Raw genomic sequence first — 25,984 nt, forward strand, 5'->3', positions numbered from 1 at the left:
CTTTAGTAATGCACTTTGCCTTTCACTACTATATTACTTCCAGTAGCTTTCATCAGCTACATACCATTTGCTTCAATTGTGAAATTTTAGAAAATACTGTGTTGTTATTAATTATAATAAGCCAAGTGAAACGTTTTGATCTGAGAATAGATTAATGATTGTAGTTTGTTCCTGATATTTCAGAGTTATTGTGTGTTTGTAAATTTAGGGGCAGTTATTTAACATTTGAAAAGTAGAGATACAAAATTAATTAGTATGAAGATATATCTTAAGATCAAATTCTAGATGTTCGTGATTTCTTCCATGTTAAATATACCTTGGCCTTTTATATGTGCTTTAATTTTTGGCTTGCAAATTCTTAAAGAAACTTTAACCAAAAATCTGGTTCTAAAACTAAAGAATATGAATAGATGGTCTTTAAAAATTTGATGATGTGTTCAAATGAAATGCATGAATTTAGTATGAGTGAAAATTTAAAGTAACTGTAAGTAATTCACTAAGTTTGTTGTAAATTACATTTTCCTTCCTTAAAAAACTTCAGGCTTTTAAAAATTATTATTACTGCTATAGCTCACAATGTAGTGGCTAAACCTTCCCTATAAAAGAAGAAATCCTCTACAGAAGCTAATATATAAAATGTTTTTCTAAAAAAGCTGATTGGTGAATATGCAAACTTGCAAATGTTAACATGAGAACAGTTAGCTTTTGGCGTTGCTGAAACTTGTAACCATCAGTCACTTCCTTCTGCCCACTAAACTAACTGGGTAGGCAGGTGCAAATGTTAAAAAATCTCTTAACATTGCAGTTGACACTAATTGGCATAGTTGTTGGCAGTCTTATCAGAAAGCAAAGGGCTGAATGGTTGAATGGGTTTAGAGAACTTGAATGATAATAAGCATTTTTATATGCATCTTGAATTACTTTTGTGACCCAGACTAACAGGAACACTTCATTGTGACCTCATCCTTCAATGAATAGAAGTTACCGGAAGCATAATATGCAGTGTACATGTGTGATTACTGATTGTTTTTCAGGTAACCTTTTATAGCTCTCTGCTCCATCACCCACTTTCCACCTCTCCCCACCCACCTTCCAGGGCTCAGAGAAACCAAAGTATATGTGTGGAATAGAAAAGAACTATTATACTGAATATGAAATTAATTTTTTATTTTTTTTCCAAAAACTAGATGAGCATCATCAATACTTTAGGCTAAACTTAGTAAAGCATATTAATTGAGTTTATGGATAAAATGAGAAGACTGGGATTTGCTTCTAAGTGTTCTTGGAGAAGGCGGGTGAATCAACGGGGATATAGATGAAACAAGATCGGCTTTGAGTGGAAAAGTTTTGAGCTTGAGTGATGGAACTGTGGAGGTTTATTAAGCTGTTCTGTCTTCTGCATATGTTAGAAATTTTCCACCACAGAAGGGTGCTTGTTTGTTGGTTGGTTTAATATGCTCAGTGACCTTACCCCCTACTGTTAGAAGGTCTTCTGTATTTGGCCAGATCCTTCCCAGTACCTGCTTTAAAATTTTTTCACAGTTCTTTCATCAAAAATGACTTATCTAAAGTCAGTGCTAATAACCTGATAAACCAATCGGTGTGCCCATGCGCAAATGAGTTTAATGTCTAGAGAGAGTGATTATAATAGGAGCTTTCTAAAGATACTTCCTTAATCGAAAGAAATTTTAAATCACTGGAGTGGGTCTTCTTGCCTGTTCTATGTGGGGACCACCCCTCACCGAAGTGTTAACAATTGTAGGGCTGTGTAATGATTGATCTTAGCGTTTTTGTGCTGGAGATAATGATGTACTTTCCTTCAGCAGAAATAATTTCTGTAAAGAAAATGTTTTTCTTTAGGTGAGTTAGGAGAGGGTGTGACTCTTATGTATCTTATCTTTGTTCCTGTAGGTGTTTCCATGTGTTTTTGGTCCCCTCTCTATCTGCAAATGATTTAGAATTACCTGTGTTGAAAAGTAGAGTTGAGTCTTATTTCCTTCAATCAAAGGTCCCTTTGCAAAGGATTATCTAGGGAGAGAAGTTTGCTAGAGACTTCAGCTTGAAAATTAGGGGCTGAAAACAGTTAGTGTAACTGCTCTTTCTGTCTTCTGGTTATTAAGTAGATGAGTAGGTTATGTAAATTTTGTACTCTGCTTTTGATCAAAGTCCCCTTGAGATCTATTATGATCAAGTAAACATAAACTTTGTGGAAGGTGTTTTAAAATGTTGATTCTTGACTGGTAAGAGATGGAGAAGCCAAGATAAAATGTTAGACTATTACTTCTTTTCCCATGCTTTTGGGCTATCCAGAGAATTGATTTGGATTACTCCTTATTTCAAAGTAGCATTGCTTGAAATATTTTAGATTTGTTAATGACTCTCTAAGGAATTAAAATATAAACACAATTTCACTATTTCTGTTTTAGTTTGTAGCTCTGGAGGAATGAATGTTGTTTGCTCATTAGTTTCCTATACCATTCCCCATCGTTCTCCATTCAGTCCTTCCCTTGTTAGCTTTTCGTTTGGCCATGATGGGTGTATTGTGTCTGGTAACTGCTACCCAAACTGGTGTATTATATTAGCCCTGCCCTTTTTCAAGGCTCCTGGAAAAGTGCCAGGCTTATTCTCCTTTCCATTTGGGAGCATAGTTTTACAAATAAAAGAATGGTCTTACTTTGTTTGTAGTCATCAGAATTAAAAGGATTTATCTAACAATTTGAATGGATAATTTTATTTGGGTGGACATGAAAGTGAAACCCTAGAGATGGGATAGAATTTTAAGTAGCATTTTAAATTTGTTTTGAAATTCTCTCTGTCTCCAAATGAGCTATGTTAAATGTGCTTGGGTGTATACGTGTGAGTAAAGTTTGGAGTGTTCATCTCTGAAATACTAGATCCTTTGTAGATTTTGTCTCATAAAAGGGTTAATGGAGTCCTTTATGTAGTTGGATAACTTTAATGTGCTGTTATAAGCACATATGGATTTTAAAATGCAAGAATTATCAACACTTTATAGGACATTATGACTAATCATATTTTTATTTAAAAGTTACTTTACTAGTTTTACCAAAAGCTGTCTTGGGTGTTTTGAATCAGAGCTGTATTGTCAATGGTCGAGAATCTAAAACAAAAGCCACTTATCTGTATGACATGTGTAACGGGTGCTTAAGCAAGTCATATGCTTTTATTTGCTTTATGTTGGGGTATTTAAGTTAAAAACATAGTTTTGGGAGTTTTCCAGTAATTCTGTAATCATGAAAATAAAAGATTTTGTATTTCACTGAATTAGATCACTTTTATTTTTAATAAATAGATATTAGTCTAAGGCACTCCAGTCTTTACCATCAAAGCGGTGTGGTAAGTAAGCTCTTCATGATCGACATGAAGGAATAGGGCATTCAGTTGGCCTCAGGAAGTGTTTTGGGAAGTGTTGGTATTAGTACACTAACAATTGTGACATAAGGCGTAATGTGATAAGTGCATAGAAAAACAAAAATGTTATAGAAATTCACAGAAAGGAAAGATGCTGTCCAATTGAGCAGAGGATCAGAGATGATGTCGGCGGGCTCAGGGAGACAGGAGCAAACTGAGGAAATAAAGAGCTCGTGTCCGAGATGGTGAAGAATGGATGGTCGGTGTCTGTCCGGCTGAGCTGACTGTTTCATGTTTAGGAAATAGTGGGAATAAAGATCAGGGAATAGGGTCTTGTGCATGTTTGCTGAATGTAAGAGAGAGGGGGCAATAGGAATGAGAGGTTGCCAGATGGGGACATGAGTACCTAAGGTCTTGAGGACTGCGTTGAGACTTTTGTTTATTAAGCAACCAGAAGCCAAGGAAGATTTTGAGCTGAAGTTTTAAAAAACATGTTTTTGCTTTTTTTTTTAAAGGACGTAAAATGTATACTAATTTTGAGAAGAGTAAATATGCTATACTACAGTTTTAAAATATAAGCATAAAACTATCAAATATATGTTACTGGTATTGTACTGTTAAAAAAAAGAGAGATAAAAATATCATAGTGTGTCTGTGAGGGGTAATGCCACTGAAGGTTGCAGAGGCTGAGAGGACAGAACCACTGAATACTCTTTTATAGAAGAAACATAGAAAACAGAATATCAGATATATTTGTTTTAGGCTAGAAGAAATGGTCTATATGGACAAACTGTGCGTGTGTCTGGATAGTACTGAAATGTTAAACAGTCACAGAGAGATATTATATAATGTAGATAAGAGTACAGAATAGCATATCACAATGACAGCATATGAGGATTTAGAAGAGGGAAAACTTAAAACATTGCTGTGAAGTCCTGTAACCCACTTAGATCCTGTGGTGGTGAACCACCAGCTGAGGCAGTGGGATTTTATTGGGGAATCATCTGTGCTAGCAAAGTACATATGAAAAGCAAAATAAATGCTAATAGCAATCAGGTGAAATTAAAAGCCTAAATATTGGAGGAGGTATTCATGGAAGAACAAGCAAAAATAGGTATGCTTGGAAACGGAGATAAATAGATTGAGACTAATCAATACTGTGGAAGAGTGCGTGGTATCAGTAAATGGGACCACCGCCAACAGGTAGCATGTCTGGAGGACTTACGTGCCAGATACTGCTCTGAGTGCTTGACCTTTTCCCTCACCACCGCTCTGTGAGAATAGATGTGACATATGAAGAAACAGGCACGAATAATTGGGTGACTTGTGGAGCTGAGGTTCAGAAACAAGCTCTCCGACTGCTGAGGTCAGTGCTACAGAGAAGACACCAGATTCCACCACCATTCGGTAAACTTGGAGAAGTTAAGTCAGTTTCAGTTGCTCAACATGTTAAGCTCCTCCACCTAGAGTTGTTCATTAAGCTGATGTAATTTACAGCATTATCTGCAGAGAGTGACCCTTTTCAACACTAATCCAAAGGAAAGTACTATTATAATTAAACTGTGAGCAAAATAATGTAGGATTTAAAAAAAAATCCAACTGAAATCCAAGTTGTTACTGATGAATTAAGGAGGTGATAATTAAACAGAAACTAGTCAACCTGGCTGATTGTAGAGATGTACCTAAACTTTGTTTCGGCAATTCACATCCTTTAAGATATATTTAATTACATTTTTAACACATGCATACTTAATATAATCTTTTGTGACAGATTAACAGATCTTCATCATCATTATGTCTAATTCCTCTTAATGTTGATGTTTTTGTCATTATTACACATATACTTGGAAAAGAAATAAGACTTTCAAGGTTTTAAGGAATAAACTCATGGAAAATGGTGGTCTCTGTTTGTTTTCAGAAAACAAGTTCTCTCATTTCCCTCTAGAAGGGCAGGAGAGGTATCATAACTGTGTTTTAAAATAATAAAGTATTTTAGTAAATAGAGGAACAGGGTAAAGAAAACCTACTCTCTTTGTGTTGTATTAATATTTAAGACTATTATAGTTCATATTAAAATATTAAGAATTATTCATTAGAATAAAAATGAGTTATTTTTCTTATAGTTTATTGGGGAAGTAAATGTCGAGGTAAATAATTTAGCAAAGTTAATAGATATAAATGATATGAAAAGTAGGACAGGGAAGCCTGGCGTGCTCCAGTCTGTGGGGTCGCAAAGAGTTGGACACGACTTAGTGATTGAAACAGCAAATATGAAAATTACGTGCTTCTTATTTTCAATATCCTAACTTCTGGAATTTTTTAAAAAGTATATTTGTGTTCTGTATATCCAACAGCAGTTTATATGGAAGTCAGTGAACTGTGATAATGTTGGGTGGTGGTACTCTTGCACTTTAATCAGCTGCATCATGTATAGATTCCTTTGTTAGTAGGGAGTGTGGATGAACCTCATCTATTTGATACACATCTAATAATCATATTTTTGTAAACAGTGAAAAGTGAAAGTGAAGTCGCTCAGTCGTGTTCAACTCTTCGCAACCCCATGGACTGCATGCAGCCCACCAGGCTCCTACTTAAGAGATAAAAGCCAAAAGAACCAGTAGTTATCTTTGTCTATAGAACAGTTTTCTTTCAAGGTAAAATACATACCGAGTGACTACTATGGTCAAACACTGTATCTTAGTGTTTAGATTTACTTTGGTTGCTTCGCTTTTGACATGTGGATTAAAGTGATACACTCAGAAGAATTATAAGATAGCTGCTTCTTTAACTTACATACTTTGTATGGTTCTGTAATTTCCTAACACATTAAATAAAAGGAAGAGACGGTTGGGCTGGAGTATTTGATTTCCAGGATCCTTTCCGGCGTAATAGTGAAATCAGAAAACTGCAGATCTTTTTCCACTTTTTCGTGAAGAGTAATAATTTTTAAGATTAACTCTGAAAGCCTATTAAAGGGGCAGGAACTAGTTATTCCTTTCTGAGAACTAGTTATGGCTTGATTAACAAGTCTTTCTCATCCTTCAAATTGTTTCCAGAAATAGAATCAAGATACAAGAGCAACGTCTTTTTAAACTAGTGGAACACCTTGATTTTTATCTTTGATTTAACTCTGTGCTAATCAACTTAACATTTGATGACAAAAAGCGAATTTGGAATCTGTGTGTGACCAAAACAAAGACTTGTATGACAAATCACAAACACTTCTTATAGCCAGTGTCATCCCAAATTTTTATTATCTTTGGAAATGCTTTTTGGCAAATGTTTTGTTTTGTAGGTCTTACATTCCTAATGTTGAAAAAAACTGTTTAGCAGGTGCCTACTCCAATAGAAGCTGTAACTGTGTCATGAGGTATCTCGGAGGAAGTGCTTTTTTGTTTTTAATGGTAAAGGATGTAAGTAATCTCTCTCATATGTCAGATTAGTTTAGGGTGTGTACTTTCTTTTTCCCTTATGATTACGTAGATAGGAAAATTGAATGTTCCAAACAACTCATGGAAAATATTCCATATCAACATTATTTGTACCACAGATACAGTAAAATGCTTTTAATGGGATACGAAGTTATAGGTAGATTTGTTAAACATGAGAAAATGCTTTCTTAAAATAGGAAAGACATTGTTTGAGCTGCTGTTTTCAAGCATCATAAATATTCTTACTATGAATAATTTTCAACTGAACTGATCTCTCTGATTAAGCCGGGGAACAGTTACCAGAAAAGAGTGTGTTGAGATGAATTTCGTGAATTCCACCCACCATAGCCTTGCTTTGGTTAATCCAAGTTGATGATGTCAGTGTTTTAAATAGAATATAATCTTTAAATGATTACAGAATGTTGTGAGATATGGTATCTTTATACAGAAGATCACCGTGTTACATGTCTTTTTAAGAGTTTACAGTTTTCAAAGCAGGCAGGACCTCCATTGGGATATTCTCAGGTTGTTTTTATTTTCCCTTTATCTCTGATTTTGTAAAAGATCAGCTTTGTGATTATTCTGCTTATGGTAAGGAGAACCAGTTATATATATGGAAGCATATATGTGGGAAGACTGGTCTCACAGTGGTCCAGGTGCGAGATGGTAGCACGTTTGGCTAAGACGGGAGTGGTGCAGATGGAGAGGAGGTGGGCAGTTTGAAAGCCTATTGAGTCATCTGTTAGCCTAAATATTCAGTCATCTGTTATCCTAAATCTCCTTCCTATGTTGTTCAGCATAAACTCTCTACTTGTTCCCTGCCTTCTCCTGTGCCTTTTGTATCTCTTGCTTGGTCATCAACAAACTCCCCTGGATTCTCAGCCTTTTCTCCGAATGTTTCACTTCTTGCCTAAACAGAGGGAAATCTGGCAGGAGAGTTAAACCTGGCTGGAGAGTTTCTCAGACCGGGTGCACCTCTGAGCTGGAAGCTGGGACTGGTTTCTCGAGACCACTGCTCCCCTCCCTCTTGTAAAACCCTTGTTCTTTGAAGCTCACATCCATGGTCTGCATCACCACCTCCCCCTCCGCTTGTTACTTTATGTTCCCTGCCCTGAGTCCCTCCCCTTGCAGCTGAAGACTAGCAGCCAGTTCAAGGTCTGTCTCTTTGCCTCAATACAACCATTAGTCCTTATGTTTACCCTTCATTCATGGATCCACTCCTGTTTTTCTGTCTATTTCTGCTTTATTGACTATGCCAAAGCCTTTGACTGGGTGGATCACAATAAACTGTGGAAAATTCTGAAAGAGATGGGAATACCAGACCACCTGACCTGCCTCTTGAGAAACCTGTATGCAGGTCAGGAAGCAACAGTTAGAACTAGACATGGAACAACAGACTGGTTCCAAATAGAAAAAGGAGTATGTCAAGGCTGTATATTGTCACCCTGCTTATTTAACTTATATGCAGAGTACATCATGAGAAACGCTGGACTGGAGGAAGCACAAGCTGAAATGAAGATTGCTGGGAGAAATATCAATAACCTCAGATATGCATATGATACCACCCCTATGGCAGAAAGTGAAGAGGAACTAAAAGCCTCTTGATGAATGTGAAAGAGGAGAGTGAAAAAATTGGTTTAAAGCTCAACTTTCAGAAAACTAAGATCATGGCATCCGGTCCCATCACTTCATGGCAAATAGATGTGGAAACAGTGGCTGACTTTATTTTTCTGGGCTCCAAAATCACTGCAGACGGTGACTGCAGCCATGAAATTAAAAGACGCTTACTCCTTGGAAGGAAAGTTATGACCAACCTAGACAGCATATTAAAAAGCAGAGACATTAGTTTGTCAGCAAAGGTCCGTCTAGTCAAGGTTATGGTTTTTCCAGTGGTCATGTATGGATGTGAGAGTTGGACTATAAGGAAAGCTGAGCACAGAAGAATTGATTCTTTTGAACTGTGGTGCTGGAAAAGACTTTTGAGAGTCCCTTGGACTGCACGGAGATCCAATCTGTCCATCCTAAAGTTCTGGGTGTTCATTGGAAGGACTGTTGTTGAAGCTGAAACTCTAATACTTTGGCCACCTCATGTGAAGAGCTGACTCACCTGAAAAGACCCTGATCCTGGGAAAGATTGAGGGCAGGAGAAGGGGACGACAGAGGATGAGATGGTTGGATGGCATCACTGACTCGATGGACATGGGTTTGGGTGGACTCCAGGGGTCGGTGATGGACAGGGAGGCCTGGTGTTCTATGGTTCATGGGGTTGCAAAGAGTCGGACACTACTGAGAGACTGAACTGAACTGATTGCCCTGTTGGCCAAAATGAAGTTTTAAAAGAACAGCTACCATTTATTATGTGCTATTAGTGAAAGATCTAAAGTAGGTGTTGATTGCATGAGGAATTAGGCAGTTACACTTGTTCTCACTTAAAAAAAATTTAATATATAAAATACACATATAATTTTATACTTATGTAAAATTCAAAAAGTATGAGTGGATTGGCAGTGAAAAGCAAGCTTCCCTTCCTTTCCTATTTCTCAGCCACTCTCTCTCACACATGTTTCAAGTCATGTTCTCGGTGTTTAAAACACAAACTCGGCCGTCCAGTAGTTAAGGCTCTGTATTTTCATTGCTGAGGACACAGGTTCAATCCCTAGTCGGGGAACTAAGTTTCATTCTACAAGCTGTGCACTGTGGCTATAAAGTGGGAAAAAAAAAACACACACAGAAAAGCACACATTTAATGTGCTTTTTTTCTTAATTAATGATAGCATATTATATATAATATTCTGCATCTTCTTGGGGATGTTTTCATATCTATGTATGGAGATGCCTCATTTTTAAAGAAGTTCTTGAGTTCTTATATGGTGCAGGTTATGTTTTAGGATACACTCTAAGGACAGGTTGGCTGAGTATAAAAGGAAAATGTTGGGAGGCAACCTTTAATTTTTTTAGTACTTATACCACATAGCTCTGTGGTTTTCTCTATCAGTGTTGCTGTTGACAAGTTTAGGCCAACCTGAATTTTTTCCTTGTGCATGATTTTTTATTTTTGCCTAAATATCCACATAATTCCTTCTTTATTCTTAAAGATGAGCATTGATCTACAAATTTAATATTTTGTTTATTTTGCAAAGCTATACCCCATTATATCCTTTAACCTACATTTCTTTCTTCTTTCAGTGGGCATGGGGTGGGCTGTACCACATGGTTTGTGGAATCCTGGTTTCCTGACCAGGGGTTGTACCTGGGCCCTTGACAGTGAAAGTATGGAGTTTTAACCACTGGATTGTCAGGGAAATCCCTATTATTCTTTGCTTGTAGTACTTTTGAAGGAGAATTGGTATAGTCCTTGTCTTTCTTTTTAGTCACATTTATTCTATTTTTGGTGCTTCTTAACATGGCTTTTATCTCTATAATGTTATTTTTCTCTTCATTTTTTTCCTGAGTTCTACCAGCTTGATTTTCATTTCCTTCTGTTGTTGTTTAATCTCTTCTTTGAACCTTTGTTTTTCTTTTTTGAGCTCATTTTTTTTTTCTTTTTAAGAAGGGTCACGTTTCCTATGACTGTCTTTGAGACTTTGGAGAATTATTTATCTGAACTCTTCCTGTGTTTCTTTGAGGAGTTCTTGTGTTGAATGCTCTTAATTTACCTTTTTTTTTCCCCCCACAAAATTTTGGGGAAAATTCTGTGCAGAGATCCAATATTGTTTGTTTTCTGATCATTATTTATGTTGCAGTAATGTAGGTGATTGGCTGTAAGTATCGGTAGCTTGCAGCTTTTCCTTGTTGGGCCTGGTACCCTAACTCTGTCTCAAACTTGTTACTTCCTTTGCCCTCGATTTCATTTCCCCTTCGCTTTGGCATTGAAATGACAGGGTGGTTCTTGATATCATGTTCTCAGTGTTGTACTAGTGAAATGCCACTTAAACTCTGTGTCTGCTACTTGGTCGCCTCGGCTGAAAAATTAGGTGTGAACAATATGTTTGGCATGGTAACAAGGATTCTCTATGGCTTAGACTTACATCTAGCTTCCACTCATCTAATGACAGCATCGGTAGAATCCGCATCTGCTGTTCAGAATTATGGTGGTTCTTTGTCATTTGTTTGATGTTGTTTAGAAATCTGTCTGTTGCTTGGGGGCTGACGAGGTATATGATGGCTTTCGGCATGTTCCCGTCCTCCCTTAACATTTGCAGACCTGTTTCCTAGTTTAGGATTTGGAGCTGTCCCTTCAGTTAGATTGTGAGCTTGCACATTTACACTGATTACTTATCAGGTGTATAAGGAAGTATAGTTTCTTTATCACATATGATCCTTAGTAGGGGGTGCGGGGGAAGAAAAGCTTGCTAATAAGCAGGGTCTTGGTCTCTTTTGGTTTGTCTAGCTTCTTTTAGGCACCAGAGTACTTTAGGTTTCTTCCCCTCTTTCCTCTCCTTCCACTGAGACATGGAGTCTGGGTGCATGTGAGAGGGGCCAGTGGGAATGTGGTCACACTGGCCTCATAACTGTGGGGGTGGGACAGAGAACTCAGACCGCAGTGTCTCCACAAGGCTTTGCTGCAAGGACCTGGGCCAGTAACTGTGGATCCTATTTGTCATCAGAGAGACTTCTGCTACCTGTAACCCTGGTTACTGTTTGCCTTGAAACCACATCATTTGTGGTCTTCTGTAACTGTCTTCTTGCAGTTAGCATGTTTTCAGTGTTCATCTGTGTTGTAGCATGTATTAGTATTTCATCTGTTTTAATTGCCAAGTGTATAATATGCTGTTGTGTGGATATATCGCATTTTATTCAGACATTAATACAATCCATGGGGTTGCGAAGAGTCAGACATGACTGAAGCGACTTAGCATGCACGCACAACAGTGGTTTGCTTCAGGATGGAACAACCTGACTCCTCCTTTAAGGTGATCTGAGTAGGCTGAGGTCCTTTTCTCAATTCCACTTCGTGTGCCCCGAAGATGGTGATTGTGGTTTCATTGTGAGCCCGTCTGACTTGAAATTAACATCAACTACAAATTTTAAATGATTACCATTCAAAAGCTTTCTTTACAACATCTAACTTTCTCTTTTTAACAAACAAAACTTCTATAATTGATTGTTGAGCTTTTCTAAACTTTTAAATTTATAATTTTTTTTCATTTATTTTTATTAGTTGGAGGCTAATTACTTTACAATATTGTAGTGGTTTTTGCCATACATTGACATGAATCAGCCATGGATTTACATGTGTTCCCCATCCCGATCCCCCCTCCCGCCTCCCTCTAAATTTATAATTATTTTAAAGCAATATTTCAGTATTAGAAGACATTTTTAGCATTTACTATTTGTAAAACTCTACCTGTTGAGAGCTTCTTTTGGAAATCTTTATTACATGAGGAGATGCTTAATTTGGGGGTAAGGGCTGAATAGCATGATTTAAAAGATATTAGTGCTGCTTTAATCAATCTACAGCCTTTTCTGCTTCTTACATCTTTATCATGTAGTAGTTTAATAGTCAGTAATATATGATATAGTAATATATGAGTAATACATAAGTAATATATGAGATATTATCTGACCTTATTTTTTAAACTATTTTAAGGGTAGGACAATAAAATTATTAGAGACAGGGGAAGAGAGAAAATATTTATGACCCACCATGACAAGCATATTGGTTGAGATTTTCATATATTAACTTATTTAGCACCCTCCCAGTTAGCTGTTTTTACTGTATTATGGTTTGGAAACTGAAGCTCAGAGAAGTTAAATACGCCAGCTTAGTACACAGCTTTCATTTGGTAAAACAGCAATGTCAAGTGAGTTCCAAGTCAGTGTGATTCCAAAGCTGTTGTTTTTTTCTTGCCTGTAATTGAATTCTACTTTGTGTGCAGAGAGGCCACTAAACCTGGAAATTCAAGCCAGTGCGTGATGTATGTCCTACTGGTACTTTATTGCATAGCCAGTAACCTGTCTTTGTTTTCAGACTTCATGACCACATTAGAGGGGAAATATATATACATAAATGAGCTTCCCAGGTGGCTCAGCGGTAGAGAATCCACCTGCCAATGCAGGAGACGCCAGTTCAATCCCTGGGTTGGGAAGATTCCCTGGAGAAGGAAATGCAACCCAGTCTAAGTATTCTTGCCTGGAGAATCCCATGGACAGAGGAGCCTGGTGGGCCAAAGTCCATGGGTTCACAAAGAGTCAGACAGAACTGAGCAGGCACTCCTATATACATAAATAACTATCCAAATGTGTAGGTAAGCACATACTGTTGTAAACAGTACAAGTCTGTGTGTCCTTTGACTTTAGTGAGTATCTTTTAACAGAATTGATAGTGAAAGAATTGTTAGGGATCATGTATCTTGGCCGTGCTACAGTTTTATTTTGAAACCGCAGCAAACTTAAATATCTTTTTGTTAGGCTGTTTACTTAAAGCATTATGTAAAATACTGTTATATTTCCTTCTCTCTCACATTGAAGAATTAGGGAATGGGTGAATGAAAAGGAAGAAATGAGTTGTTTAAGTTAGCTTTGAGTTGTTTTTCCTTTCAATTGCTTTTATTTACTTGGCTATTAAAATGTTTCTGCTAAGAATATCTGTTTCGGAAGATTATGGGCTTTGGGGGATAACTCCATGAACAGCGACTTGATGAAATTAGTCATTTATGATGGACAGCAACATGACAGAAGTTTGCTAAGTTCAAATAGACTTTTAATATTCAACGCCAAAGAAGTTTGCCTAATTAAAGCTTCTGTTTAATTAAGATAACAATGCATAGTCCTTCATTAAAATTAACACCGAAAAAGTTCTTTCTTGGTCCTTGGAGAGGATATTATATGCAAGCCCTGTTGTGTGGGTTGCAAAGTGTCACTGAAATTTATATGCATTACTTGTCTAATTGCGGTAAATGTAGCATGTCCAGATAGGTTTAGAGTTAGAAGGCTGTTTGTTACTTACTGGAAATCACTTGAAACCTCAGTACCCAGAGGCAGCTGTGCCCAGGCCCTTCACCTCTCCCCAGAGATGCCTGAGAAGACTCTTGTTGGACCCTGTCTTTCATGGCGGGAGCGAGAAACATGACAGGTTGTTTGGGGAGCCATCTGTTTAAGATGGCTGCTGCTTTGTATGCAGCAATGAACTTGAGATCAGTTCTCTGTCTTTCTTCATGGTAACAGTCTTCCTTGGTGTCACAACAGGTGGAAGTTGATGGGTCGAAACTAAATGTGACCAGCACGTGGAACCTGGCTTCACCCTTGTTGTCTGTCAACGTTGATGGCACTCAGAGGACGATACAGGTAAATGTTCCGATGAGTTACTTAGAGGGCCCCGTCAATATCCTTACCAGTACCTGTGTTGTTAATACTGACAGATACAGTAGAGAAAGCTACATTTTATCCACCTCATGCATCTTATAGTTGAAAACATTTCTTCTTGTTTTAGAGGCTCTTGAGTTACATCCTGTTCTGAGGAATCAAGCTTGTTCCTTTTCCAGGCAATCCAGGAAGGTTATGTATTATATTTTGGTATAAATAAAGCATCCTTTGTGCTTTTCTAAAAATATTAGAAGATTAGCAGTTTTCTTTGCCATTGTGGGTTTTTAGTTGTAAAATACAACTTTGTTACTTCTCTTTCCTCTGTAATTGATATTGTGGGGTATTATATCAACAGAAACATGAGCTATTCAGGTTGACTTGCCATAGCACATGGGTGCCTTTTAAAAATTAAGTAATCTTAATTTGTTAACCTTTCTTTCCACCCCCCCCGCCAGTATAAAATTTGTTGTTGCATTGAGGATATGCCTTGAAATCTAGCATTGATTGAATGTTCTTTGAAATCAGTATCCTGTGTGTGAAAGTAGAAAATTATGAAAACAGATTCTGCCAAAATTCCTTTACCTCACCACACAGTTGAGGTCCAGGAAAAACAAAACCGAATAGCACAGAACACGCGGCTCTCATGTGCAAATAAAAATCCCAAGCCCTCCATAGCATTAAAAATGCTCTTTTTTTTTTTCTTTTCTGTGAAAATGTTTTTGCATTCTCTTAACTTGATTTTATATAGGAAACTGATTTTTTTTTAAACCTAGAGAAATCAAGAAAGTCACAGATAAAGATTATGTACCCCAGATTCATACATACTTCTATTAGAAACTGTGGTGCAGGGGATTCTAGAATCTCAATAAATATTAATAACTGAACTCATTTTCAAGCTTCTATTTTATTACCTTTGTGGTTGCAAGAAGCAGTGAACTCTCAGGATTGAGCCCTCTGTTTAGACTTTGGTTTTGTGGCTTGCCCTGGTATGTTTTGTCTCTCTCATATTTTCTTTCATCGTCTAAGTATGAGGTTAAACACTAAGAGACCCTTGGAAAAATTTCACTGCATAATTTCCTATCAGGGATGTCCAGTTATTCTGTCTTCAGAACACATGGTTTTGTTGCACCTGTTATGTTAATAGAATATATCCTACCCTGGATGTTCTGTGGCTGATATTCATGTGTTTTGTTCTGGGGGACATAGTACATGACCTCTTGGTAGTGAGGAGAGAGAGATAGAGTCCTGCTCTCCAAATCTTTGTACCATGGTATTTTCAGTGTTCTCAATGATTGTGCACATGGGTGTCTTACTAGCATTTTTACATGCAAAGTTTCTAGATAAAATAACACCAGGTATGTATTTGGAATAATCCTCAGGAATATATTCCCAAGCGTAGGAATAATGCTCATTAAATCTCTTTTCATTCTTTATAAGTGCTTTGTTTAAAAAAGAAGTATTAATGTGAAATAAATGGCCCTCAAGGCAGACCCCTTGACTCTTTGCTTCTAGTTAAGTGCTCCATCATTGGGGAAAAAGTAAACTTGGAGAGATGAGTGGTAAACTGGAAAAAAAAAAAAAAAGGTCGCTTACCTAATAAAAGATTAGGAAAATTTTTCCTCATCAGAATAGATGAGTTTTGCTTCCTTTCTATGGGCGTTAGTACTCAGTGTCGACTCTCTTTTATCTCTAAAATATAATGTGTTCCTGTGAAATTAATAATAGAGTAATAAATAGCACTTAATGGGTATAAGGTACAGCTCTAAGCATAGCACATATGTTAACTCATTTCCTCTTCACAAGAACTACATGAAGCAGGAACTCTTATTTATACTTTGGTAAATGAGGTAACTGAGGCACAGAGAAAGTAAATGACTTGGTTAGTGTCACAAAGCTCTTGGGAAATAGGACCAGGATTGAAATCCAGGCCCCTTCTGTAGGATCTGTGCCGAGGCAAGCTAAGTAACCTCCTTGGGATGACAGCGCCAGGGAGAAGCTGAGCAGAAATTTGAACCTTGGTCCTGGGACCCCAGGATGTGTGCTTCTAACTGCTATGCTGTGCAGTACTTTTCATTTTCCCACAGAGTTCTGCAGAGACTACTTTCTCTCTCACTTGTGCTTTAAACCAGTGCTGCTCAGACCCTTGGGTGCTTTGGAAGCGAGTGGAAGGTTAAACTTCTTGGTAAAACCCAAGTTGTTGGACCCACCTGTAGAGTTTATTCTCATGTAGCAGGTGTGGGTGAGGCGTGCGTGTCTGAGTTTCTAGGTCGTGTTCGTGCTGCAGGGGCCACAGTGTGAGAACCACTGCCTTAAGTTACCCTTCGTCCTGTAGTCATGTACAGATGTGAGAGCTGGGCCATAAAGAAGGCTGAGTGCCGAAGAATTGATGCTTTTGAACTGTGGTGTTGGAGAAGACTGTTGAGCGTCTTCTAAACTAAAGAGCCTCTTGATGAGGGTAAAAGAGGAGAGTGAAAAAGCTGGCTTAAAATAGAACATTCAAAAAACTAAGATCATGGCATCCAGTCCCATCATTTCATGGCAAATAGATGGGGAAACAATGGAAACAGTGACAGACTTTATTTTCTTGGGTTCCAAAATCACTGCAGATGGTGACTGTAGCCATGATATTAAAAGATGCTTCCTCCTTGGAAGAAAAGCTGTGACCAATCTAGACAGCATATTAAAAAGCAGAGACATTACTTTGCCAATAGAGGTCCATCTAGTCAAAGCTATGGTTTTTCCAGTAGTCATGTATGTATGTATGTATGTATGTATGTATGTATGTATGAGATTTGAACCATAAAGAAAGCTGAGCACCAAAGATTGATGCTTTTGAACTGTAGTGTTGGAGAAGATCTTGAGAGTCTGTTGGACTGCAGGGAGATCAAGCCAGTCAATTCTAAAGGAAATCAACCCTGAATATTCATTGGAAGGACTGATGCTGAAGGTCCAATGTCATGTGAAGAGTCGACTCAATGGAAAAGACCCTGATTCTGGGAAAGGTTGAGGGCAAGAGGAGAAGGGGACGACAGAGGATGAGATGGTTGGATGGCATCATTGACTCAAAGGACATGAGTTTGAGCAAACTCTTGGAGACAGTGAAGAACAGGGGAGCCTGGCGTGCCTCAGTCCATGGGGTCGCAAAGAGTCAGACATAACTGAGCGACCAAACAACAACAACAATCAGAGATTAAGCTCGGAGGGATGAGTAAAGTGACTTAGTAGGAGCCAAGTGTTTTGAAGCCTTGTGAGTTACAAAGTAGAGATTCTGCTTCATTCTGAGGCCAGTGGGGCCCATGGAAGAGCTTAACTAAGGAAGTGACAATGGAACAGAATTGGAGTTTAGAAAGAACGTTTTTTGGGGTAGCTGCCGCTGTTGCTGCTAAGCTGCTTCAGTTGTATCCAACTGTGTGACCCCATAGACGGCAGCCCACCAGGCTCCTCTGTCCCTGGGATTCTCCAGGCAGAACTCTGGAGTGGGTTGTGATTCCCTTTTCCAGGGGATCTTCCTGATCCAGGGATCAGATCTCCTGCATCCCAGGCAGATTCTTTACCGTCTGAGCCACCAGGATATTTAGATACAGATTAAAACAATAAACAGTGTATTATTTAGTTACGTGGGTTCTTGGGCTTGGTATCAATGGCACCACACTGCCTAGGCTTCCCTGAGCTGCTTTCTCCTCCAGTGTTATGTTTGTAGTTTGGTCCATGCTAGTGAATGTAGTTGATTTCCATGCTATATGTTGTTAAGTTATATTAATACACCACAGTTTGTTTATTCTTTCTCCACTAGAGAGACATTTGTGTTATTTATTTTGTTAACACAAACAATGCTTCTGTGACCATTTCTTTACTGCACATTTCCTCTTGAAATAAGTGTTTCTTCAAGGGATATGCCAGTAGAATGTCTGGGTTTAGGGACTAAGCATCCTTAATCTTACATGGTGATGCCAAATGGTTTTTCCTGTGTCATTGTACCAATTTACATGCTACCAGTAGTGATGGAGATGATGATATTAGCACTGTGAATAATGAGCCAACACTTTTGTTTACTTTCCATGCCAGGCACTGACTCTTTTAAGCACTTCTTTAGTTTATTTAATCCTCACAGAAGTTTAATGAAATATGTGCTGTTGTTATTTCTCATGTTGTAGTTGGAAAAACTGAGGCTTGTAGAGGCTCAATGGCCCAGGGCATTCTGCTAGTAAATGGAAGAGCCAGAATTCAAACACAGGAATCTGTGCCCTTAACAATTTTTCTTCACATCGTATGACCCCTTGATATCCAGGTGACTTAAGGTTTTCCTGACTGAGGGATCAGGGAGTAAAGCATCTCCCTACAATGCGGGAGACCTGGGTTCAGTCCCTGGGTCGGGAAGATCCCCTAGAGAAGGAAATGGCAACGCACTCCAGTATTCTTGCCTGGAGAATCCCATGGACAGAACAGCCTTGGGAGGCTACAGTCGATGGTGTCGCAAAGAGTCGGACACGACTGACTTCACTTCACCTTCTGTGGTTTTAACGTGTACTGTGTTCCCTGATGAGGCTCTGGTGGCTCAGATGGTAAAGAGTCTGCCTGCAGTGCGGGAGACCCAGGTTCGATCCCTGGGTCAGGCAGATCCCCTGGAGAAGGAAATGGCAACCCACTCCAGTATTCTTGCCTGGAGAATCCCAGGGACGGAGGAGCCTGGTAGTCTCTGGTCCATGGGATCGCAAAGAGTCAGACACAACTGAGCGACTTTGCTTTCATATTCAATGAGCATTTTAAAAATATTTTTGTTGGCAGTCTTGTTTTCTCTTCTGCAAAATACCTGTTCATGGCTTTTGCCCGCCCCCCCCCCCTTTTTTTTAATAAAAAGATTTATTTATTTTTTATTTCTTGGCTGTGCTGGATCTTTCTTTCTGCTTGTGGGCTTTCTCTAGTTGTGGCGAGTGGTGGCTCCTCTGAGTTGCCGTGTGTGGGCTTCACACTGCAGGGCCTTCTCCTGCCATGGAGCACAGGCTCTGGGCTCATGGGCTTCAGAGGTCGCAGCTCCCAGGCTCTGGAGCTCAGGCTCAGGAGTTGTGGCCCATGGGCTCTGCGGCATGTGGGATCTTCCTGGAGCAGGGATTGAACCTGTGTCCCCTGCACTGGCCGGCAGATTCTTAACTGCTGGACTGCCAGGGAAGCCTGGCCCATTTTTTCATTTGATTATCTTTTTCTTAGTGGTTCACAGAAGTTCTTCCACGTTTGTGTGTCCTGAGCCCCCCTGTCAGTTTTTTGTGTTACAGGCAACTTCTCCCAGTTTGTAGCTTGTATTTTTACCTTTTTAAGTTCTACAAGTAAAGTTCTGAATCTGAGATTTAGCATGAGAATTTTCAATCTTTTCTTTTGTGGTTTGTGTAGTTTTTATTTATTTAAACAGTCCTCTTCTACCCTCAAGCTCATAAAAATACTTGCCTACGTTTTCTTCTGTCTTTTATGTTGTGCTTTTCCACACTTAAACCCTTAATCCTTCTGGAATTGATGATTGTGTACGGTGTGAGTTAAGATCCCGCTTTAGTTTTTAAAATGTTTAGTTTTTAAAATAGTTTAAAACACGAAAACCACTTATACCAGCACTACTTTTACTGGTGTTTTTCTCTTCCTTACTATTAATAGTCTGCCACCTTCTTACCTTTCCAACCCCAAAATTCTTTAAAAGGCTTATTGTTTCTGTGAAATGTTTCTTAATTATGCCAACAGAAAAGTGACTTTTTCCATAATACGAAGTTCTGGTCACTGTATTTGCTTTTGTGAGCTGTCAGTTACTTTCATTTGTCATTTGTCTCTGGGGAATTCCTAGCCACTTAAAGTTTGTGAGTTTGTGTGTGTCTTTTGTGGGCTAAGTGTCTCAGATGATATTTGAGATACTTTTGCATGTTCATGAAATGGGCGGTGGATGGGGAAGATTCAAGTAAGGAAGTAATGTGAGCTACACATGAAAATTAGGTTGGAGAAGCCAAGTTGTAAACAGAAGGTTAAAGAGTCTATGCTTTTCAATCACCAACGGAGATGTCACTGACACTTTTTGCAGAGGAAAGTAATGTCCATCAGAATGCTGTTGTGGGAGGTTGTGTCTTCATAATAAAAGAGGGGTTATGGGATTGAAGGGGGAAGTGAAAAAGGAGTTCATGTAGAAGATATTCGTATTACTTCACTCATTAGGTAATGGGTTCTAAAGTAGGGTCCTGGCAGCGTACAGAAAAGAGAGGACTGACTTTGGGAGAAGCTGATGATGAGAACTTGACACAGTTTGTTGAATTCTTTATGCATACAGTAGGGCTTCCCTGATAGCTCAGTTGGTAAAGAATCTGCCTGCAATGCAGGAGTCCCCAGTTCGATTCTTGGGTCGGGAAGATCCGCTGGGAGAAGGGATAGGCTACCCACTCCAGTATTCTTGGACTTCGTGACTCAGCTGGTAAAGAATCCACCTGCAATGTGGGAAACCTGGGTTCGATCCCTAGGTTGGGAAGATCCCCTGGAGAAGGGAAAGGTTGCCCACTTCAGTATTATTGCCTAGAGAATGCCATAGACTGTGTATAGGCCATGGGGTCACAAAGAGTCAGACACGACTGAGCGACTTTCACACACACATGCATACAGTGGGGTACCATAGCGACCACAAAATCCTGTCTCCCATGAGCACTGGTCTTCTGCTTTGACCATTTTTCTTTCCTTCTTTTAATTTGTTTGTATTGGCCTTGCCTGTCATTGTTAGATGGTTATCCTCTTAAAAACAAGGTTTTGAAAGTGAACCCTTCATTCTGTACTTTACATGCCAAGCCACCCATCATCTGGTGGTGGTGGTTTAGTCACTAAGTCATGTCCGACTCTGTGACCCCATGGACTGTAGCCCCGCCAGGCTCCTCTGTCCATGGGATTCTCCAGGCAAGAACACTGGAGTGGGTTGCCATTTCCTTCTCCATGAGATCTTCCCCACCCAGGAATCAAACCTGCGTCTCCTGCACCGGTGGGTGGATTCTTTACCACTGAGCCTCCAGAGAAGCCCCCATCAGTCATCTACCAGAGTTCTATACCAGTCTGAGATCATATCTGCTGCACTTTTATCAAGGTTTTTCTTCCTTCCACACTACTTTGTAACCTCAACAGGATTTTTTAAATTGTGCTAAAATATACATCAATTATAAAACATGAAATGTACTGTTTTAACCAATTTCAGGTGTGTAGGTCAGTGACATTAAGTACATTCACATTGGTGTGCAGCTATCACCCACTGTCCATCTCTTGAACTTTTCTGTCCCCACAAACTGAAACTCTGTTCCCTGAAACAGTACCGCCCCCCACCCCGCCCCCCACCCCCGTTTTCCCTCCTCACGGTGCTTGGCAGCCTCTGTTCTACTGTCTGTGGCTATGGATTTGACTACCCTGGGCTCCTCATGGAAGTGCGCTCACAAAGTCCGTGTATGGGCCTGGCTTATTTCGATGAGCATAATGTCTTTAAGGTTTCCATGTTGTGACACATGTCAAAATTATTTATCTGTCATAAAATATATATATACAGACCACATTTTGTTTATCCGTTTATCTGTTGATGGACTTTTGGCTTGTTTCTACCTTTTGGCTGTTGTGAATAATATTGCTATGAAAATGGGTGTGCAGATACCTCTTCTGGTCCCTGCGTTTAGTTCTCAGGGGTATATACACACAATTGGAATTGCTGGATCACATGATAATTCCAGGGTAATCTTTTGAAGAAGCTCCATCCTGTTTTCAACAGCAGCTGAACTATTTTACACTCCTACCAGCACCACTCAAGGACTCATTTCTGCACATTTTCACCAATACTTTATATTTTCTGATTATTGCTGTTGTTGTAATAGCTCTCCTAATGGATGTGAAGCAGCATCTCATTGTGGGACAGGATTTTTTGCATCGTCATTAAAAAAGCATTCAAGGTACTTCTCAATACTAGCCATTTCTTTATCTATTTTACTGTGTAGCCAACTCATTGCATAAATGGAACTCTTTTACTGCCAATAGAAGCAACTTACAACCATTCTTTCAAACTCATCATCTCAATTTCTTTTTTTCCTCCCACGCATAATCTCACATACACTTCTCACAGCCCGTAAAGTTGCTGTCAGGTCATAAGCAAAGTCATAGCCTATCTGGCAGAGAATGTGTCTGAAAGTCTAGTTCATTGTAATGTCAAAACTGATTAAAAAAACAACAAAAAACACCTCTCAATTAAAGATCGTAAAATTTCTCAGACTGAGAAGTGTTTTTAGAGAAGATGAGAGTGTTGCTTTCTTCTTTCTTGGTTTATAGCCCCCTCCACTTCCTACCTGCTATCCTGGGATCTCTCCGGAGTTGCCGGATGAGGCAAGGGTGAGTGGTAACTTGTTGGAGGAACTAGGCTGACCAAGGCACATGGTATTCATTCTTCCTGGGCATGACAAGTGCCCAAAGCTGTCTCGTGTCTCCTAGGACATTTTGTGGATTCGGGAGGAATTCCTCACGTGCAGAACTCTCAATGCCCTGCTTTGTCTTTTCCTGATGGCCCTCTTGGTAGGCAGAGTCTCTTAAAATTACCCAGCGTGGGTCTCTTCTCCATGATCCACGTCCAGGCCACATGCGTGCCTTACCACAGTCTTGTCTTCTTTACCTGTTACCAAGAGTCTTGCTTATCCTCCCTAGGTGTCCCTCAAAATCCACAAGTCATGGAAAATCAAGAGAGTCTCATGAATTCCGTGAAGTTTTCAACCTTGAATTCTTAGCTTAAGAATTCGTGTCCTCTAGTTAACTTTTAACCTCTTTCCTGTTGTCCTGAAGTAGGAATGGGCAATTGCTGCTTTCGCGGTCTCTTAGTTTCTGGCCCAGCATGTTCTACCATCTTACTTAAGGATATGTGGATATTTAACACCTCTCTAGTTTTATTGCTGAATCCCTGTGTCCACACAGTCTTCCATGATAATCCGGGCTTCCCTGATAGCTCAGTGGTAAAGAACCCACCTGCAATGCAGGAGACCCTGCTTCAATTCCTGGGTTGGGAAGATCTGGAGAAGGGATAGGCTACCCTCTCCAGTATTCTTGGGCTTCCCTTGTGGCTCCACTGGTAAAGAATCTGCCTGCAATGCAGGAGACCCTGGTTTGATTTCTGGGTTGGGAAGACCCCCTGCAGAAGGGAAAGGCTCCCCATTCCAGTATTCTGGCCTGGAGCATTCCATGGGCTGTGTAGTCCATGGGGTCCCAAAGAGTCGGACTCAGCTGAGCGACTTTGACCACCACCACCCTGTGTCTACATGGAAAGAGCACTGAACATCTTTATCTGATTAGATGATGAAATATTAATACTTGGGGAGGAAGCCTTACCTTTGCTTTAGTAGTTGGTTCCCTTCTTCTCCAATCAGGTTACATTTGTCTATTTACTTTCCTTGTTTTCATTGGTAAGCCTCATGAACTTAATATGATCCATTCATTTCTTTAAAAATAAATTGTATTTTGGCATGAACCATTATTTGGGTAATGAATTTTATAAATGACTAAATTGTTTTAATTGATCTGAATTACCTGTTTCAGTTTTGATTTGACCTTGAATTTCCTTGTTGAGTTCCTGGCCCATGTTAAAGCTCAATAACTGGGTGAATGGTTGAGTGGGTGGATGAGTGGGTAGTCATCTTTCATTTTTCTAATCTCAGAAATAAATCTGCTGTATCTGTGCCTTCATTTTAAGATTTAGATTTCATTTCTTCTAAGCCTTCGTCAAATTAAGCTATGTGCATAAAGTGGCCTTCTTAGCCATTTTACCAATTCTCTTTAATTTCTGATCTTCCAACATTTGTGAAATCCATTTTCTATTGGATAACATGGCGGGTTGGTCTGTGCAGATACAGAATCACTGTAGTTCCTGTGAGAGCAAAGAGAAACAGAATTCCCAGGAACTTGCCCACGAAAGTATCTTGCGTATATAGCACGTTTCTTTCTAGTCAAGTACCTGTTCGCCTTCATTTGCCATTGGAGCGCCTGCACTGTTGAAGACGATCAGTACCGCCTATTGATGGTTATTGAGTAGGGTCCACCTCGGACTGTTGATCATTTCTTCCTTTGCCAGGCATGCACACCCTTTGTTTGTACTGTCTCCTCCAACGTCTCTGATTATGCATGGCGCGCATCACCTCTTACTCCAGTATGTCCATACGTCTACATGGCACTTTCTTTTTTCCTTATGTATTTTGAATACTTAAGATTCAAGAGAGTCATACTCTTGGACACATATTTTCACCATTGTTAATAACTTTAAGTCTAAAGCTAATGATAACATTTATCTGATGGGGGAAGAGGTCATATGTTTTGAAATGAGATAATTTATAGTAAAGAACTGGGGATAGAAACCTTAAAAACCCCTAAAGGCCCTCTTTAGAATTTTAAAACTTTTAAAATTCATTTCTTCATCTAATAATTAAACCATTTTCTTTCAAATATTATTGTTCAATGAAAATAAAATGATAGTATTTCCTGATTATTTTCTTTTTACTGTTGGTTATACACCAGAGCATTCCTACTATTTTCACTGTATATGTGAAGCCCATTAGTAATAGTGCATATTAAATATGTCTTAATGATATAACCTGAGAAACTAACAATCTTTTCTCATTCTTGTGTGGAAAGATATGTTCTCATTTCCAAATTACCAATTTAAGAAGTTATGAAATGAAACAGTTTGTCCAATAAGAATCTAATATGGGCCATATTTGCAGTTCTTGAGTTTTCTTAGTAGCCACGGTAAGAAAACAAGAACAACTGAAATTCTTTTTTAAATCCATTTATTTAACCCAGTATTTCCAAAGTGTTAACATTCTACATGAAACAATATTAAAAAATTACTAATGTGATACCAGAAGTGAAATGTACCCCTGACATATATATATATATATATATGACAAAAAGTAACATAAATTGAATGATTAAAGTGGAAAATACCAAAACAATGAAGTTGTGTTTAAAAGAAAAACATATACTACTTCTGCATTTAAAACTAAATTCTAAATTTATTTTCTCAGTTGCCTTAATCACATTTCAAATTCTCAATAGCCGTACGTGGCTAGTTAGACGGCTCACAAATAAAACCTTTTGTAAGTCAGATGGTGTTAATGCAAGAAAAAAAAAAAACCCACATTTTTCAAAAGTGCTCCTCTTCCCATTTCAACCACAGTTTTGGTTTTTATCATTAAAAATTAGAAATAGATGAACTAAATTTATTTTTAAAGAGAAGATAAATTTCTCTTCTAGGTGACAACCTTTTCAAATTTTTAATTTAGAAACTTAGCAGAAGTTACTACAATTTTTAAAAAGTGGAGTGATTTCCTGTCTGGAACATGTAACTGAAGCGTTGAAACTAAACAGATTCTGATTTTGCTGTTCTATACATGTTAAGCTCACTGCTTTTCTTCACACATCAAGCTCCTTCCTACTCTGGAACATGCTGGATAAATAGAACTTTTTTTAATTGTTCCTATGATTGTAGTCTGTTCCTGTGAAGTAATTTTTTTTTTTTTTTAAGCCTTGAAGAAGCACTTTAATTTTACTCTAAACAATTCAGTTTTCGGTTTCTTACAATGTAATTTGTCTGCTGGGATTTGATGTATTGTTTCTCGCTAGTGTTTTCCATACTAGATTTTCATTTTGCGTAGGCACGTTGTTTGAACATTTGCAAGCAGAGCCCACTAACTGCTATTGGCCTGCTTCTTTGTGTGGCTTGATTTCTTCTCCCCACCTGCTCACAGCAGGTTGTCTACAGGCCTGAAGAGTAGCTAAATACTTTCGAAAATATCTTGAGATCCTGCTAAGGTCTTAACAATTTCCGCGTTTGTGTGATGTGCAGCTATTCATGGTGT

At 38.8% G+C, this 25,984-nt stretch overlaps 1 protein-coding gene across 2 annotated transcripts in view; it reads left to right on the forward strand.

Moving 5' to 3' along the window:
- Positions 1-25,984, forward strand: part of PCCA (propionyl-CoA carboxylase subunit alpha) — a 349,630-nt gene that overhangs the window by 246,462 nt on the left and 77,184 nt on the right. For both annotated transcript variants that reach the window (XM_061133801.1, XM_061133802.1), the window contains one exon: positions 13,992-14,090. In XM_061133801.1, the coding sequence (XP_060989784.1) occupies positions 13,992-14,090 (99 nt within the window). The remainder of the gene's footprint in view (positions 1-13,991; positions 14,091-25,984) is intronic.

Source organism: Dama dama, chromosome 30 (assembly GCF_033118175.1).
Source record: "Dama dama isolate Ldn47 chromosome 30, ASM3311817v1, whole genome shotgun sequence".
NCBI classification, from domain to species: domain Eukaryota; kingdom Metazoa; phylum Chordata; class Mammalia; order Artiodactyla; family Cervidae; genus Dama; species Dama dama.